This window comes from Etheostoma cragini, unplaced genomic scaffold (genome assembly GCF_013103735.1).
Source record: "Etheostoma cragini isolate CJK2018 unplaced genomic scaffold, CSU_Ecrag_1.0 ScbMSFa_2220, whole genome shotgun sequence".
Lineage (NCBI taxonomy): Eukaryota > Metazoa > Chordata > Actinopteri > Perciformes > Percidae > Etheostoma > Etheostoma cragini.
In genome coordinates this window covers 2,760-4,865 of record NW_023266359.1, presented here as the reverse complement: position 1 = coordinate 4,865, position 2,106 = coordinate 2,760, and the positions used below count along the sequence as shown (strand labels likewise).

General features: G+C 39.8%; 1 protein-coding gene across 1 annotated transcript in view; it reads right to left on the bottom strand.

Moving 5' to 3' along the window:
- LOC117940335 (diacylglycerol kinase delta-like) overlaps positions 1–2,099 on the bottom strand; it is a 21,238-nt gene extending 19,139 nt beyond the window's left edge. The window contains exons 1-6 of the mRNA XM_034865658.1: positions 2,068–2,099; positions 1,834–1,918; positions 700–794; positions 482–581; positions 370–390; positions 258–278 (exon numbers count right to left, since the gene is read on the bottom strand). Coding sequence (XP_034721549.1) covers positions 258–278; positions 370–390; positions 482–581; positions 700–794; positions 1,834–1,918; positions 2,068–2,078 — 333 coding nt within the window. The 5' untranslated portion in view covers positions 2,079–2,099. The remainder of the gene's footprint in view (positions 1–257; positions 279–369; positions 391–481; positions 582–699; positions 795–1,833; positions 1,919–2,067) is intronic.
- Positions 2,100–2,106: the final 7 nt, after the last annotated feature.

Sequence of the window (2,106 nt, the reverse complement as noted above, 5' to 3'; positions counted from 1 at the left end):
ACACACACGCATACAGAGACAAACACACACACACACACACACACACACACAGACACACACAGAGATAAACACACACACGCATACAGAGACAAACACACACACACACACACAGACACACACACAAACACACACACACACACATACACACACATAGTTACATACATGACTGGTTATTACACATGAACAGGGTTACGTACGTACCTTCTTGGCCATGCTCTCTGACTGGTTATAACACATGAATAGGGTTACGTACGTACCTTCTTGGCCATGCTCTCTGACTGGTTATAACACATGAATAGGGTTACGTACGTACCTTCTTGGCCATGCTCTCTGACTGGTTATAACACATGAATAGGGTTACGTACGTACCTTCTTGGCCATGCTCTCTGACTGGTTATAACACATGAATAGGGTTACGTACGTACCTTCTTGGCCATGCTCTCTGACTGGTTATAACACATGAATAGGGTTACGTACGTACCTTCTTGGCCATGCTCTCTGACTCCTCTGAACTCTCCTTGTTCTTCTCGTATGATTTACCAACACGAGCCACAAAGTCCTTCACCGTCTCACACAGAACCCTGGTCACACCGACAGGAGACAGATATACAGTTATTATATATACTCATAGAGACAGACAGGCAGACAGACAGATGGAGAGACAGACAGGCAGACAGACAGACAGGCAGATGGTCCTACTTGGCAGAAGAGATGACGACAGAGTGCTGGTCTGACGTCAGGATCTTGGACAGGTGAGCGGCCACAGAGTCCTCATAGGTCAGAATCTCCTGAACCTGATCACATGACACATGATCACATGATATATCTTCAAATGACTCTAGACATTTAGTCTTCTAGACATTTAGTCTTCTAGACATTAAGTCTTCTAGACATTAAGTCTTCTAGACATTTAGTCTTCTAGACATTATGTCTTCTAGACATTAAGTCTTCTAGACATTAAGTCTTCTAGACATTTAGTCTTCTAGACATTTAGTCTTCTAGACATTAAGTTTTCTAGACATTTAGTCTTCTAGACATTAAGTCTTCTAGACATTTAGTTTTCTAGACATTAAGTCTTCTAGACATTAAGTCTCCTAGACATTTAGTCTTCTAGACATTTAGTCTTCTAGACATTTAGTCTTCTAGACATTAAGTCTTCTAGACATTTAGTCTTCTAGACATTTAGTTTTCTAGACATTATGTCTTCTAGACATTGTCTTCTAGACATTTAGTCTTCTAGACATTTAGTCTTCTAGACATTATGTCTTCTAGACATTATGTCTTCTAGACATTTAGTCTTCTAGACATTAAGTCTTCGAGACATTTAGTCTTCTAGACATTATGTGTTCTAGACATTTAGTCTTCTAGACATTATGTGTTCTAGACATTTAGTCTTCTAGACATTATGTGTTCTAGACATTTAGTCTTCTAGACATTATGTGTTGTAGACATTTAGTCTTCTAGACATTTAGTCTTCTAGACATTATGTGTTGTAGACATTTAGTCTTCTAGACATTTAGTCTTCTAGACATTATGTCTTCTAGACATTATGTCTTCTAGACATTATGTGTTCTAGACATTTAGTCTTCTAGACATTTAGTCATCTAGACGTTATGTGTTCTAGACATTTAGTCTTCTAGACATTATGTGTTCTAGACATTTAGTCTTCTAGACATTATGTGTTCTAGACATTTAGTCTTCTAGACATTATGTGTTCTAGACATTTAGTCTTCTAGACATTGTGTTCTAGACATTTAGTCATCCAGAAATTACGTCTTCTAGACATTGTTTTGAAGTGGGACAGGAGAGACAGGAAACAGAAGCAGCTGTTACCTCAGAGTCCTCGCTGCAGTCCTCGGGGACGGAGGACGCAGAATGTTGCCGTGGCAACTTAGTCTCATAGACCATAATACTCCACCTGCATCAGGAGAGATAGACAGGTACCTGTCCGTCAGTCAGAGTACAATCATTTTCTCTTTTTAGGTTAAACCTAAGATAACCCTAACCCTGTCTGCCTTACTCCCCCCTGTTACCTGTCTAACATTAGTTACCCACTCCACCCGTTACCTGTCTAACATTAGTTACCTGTCTCCCCTGTTACCTGTC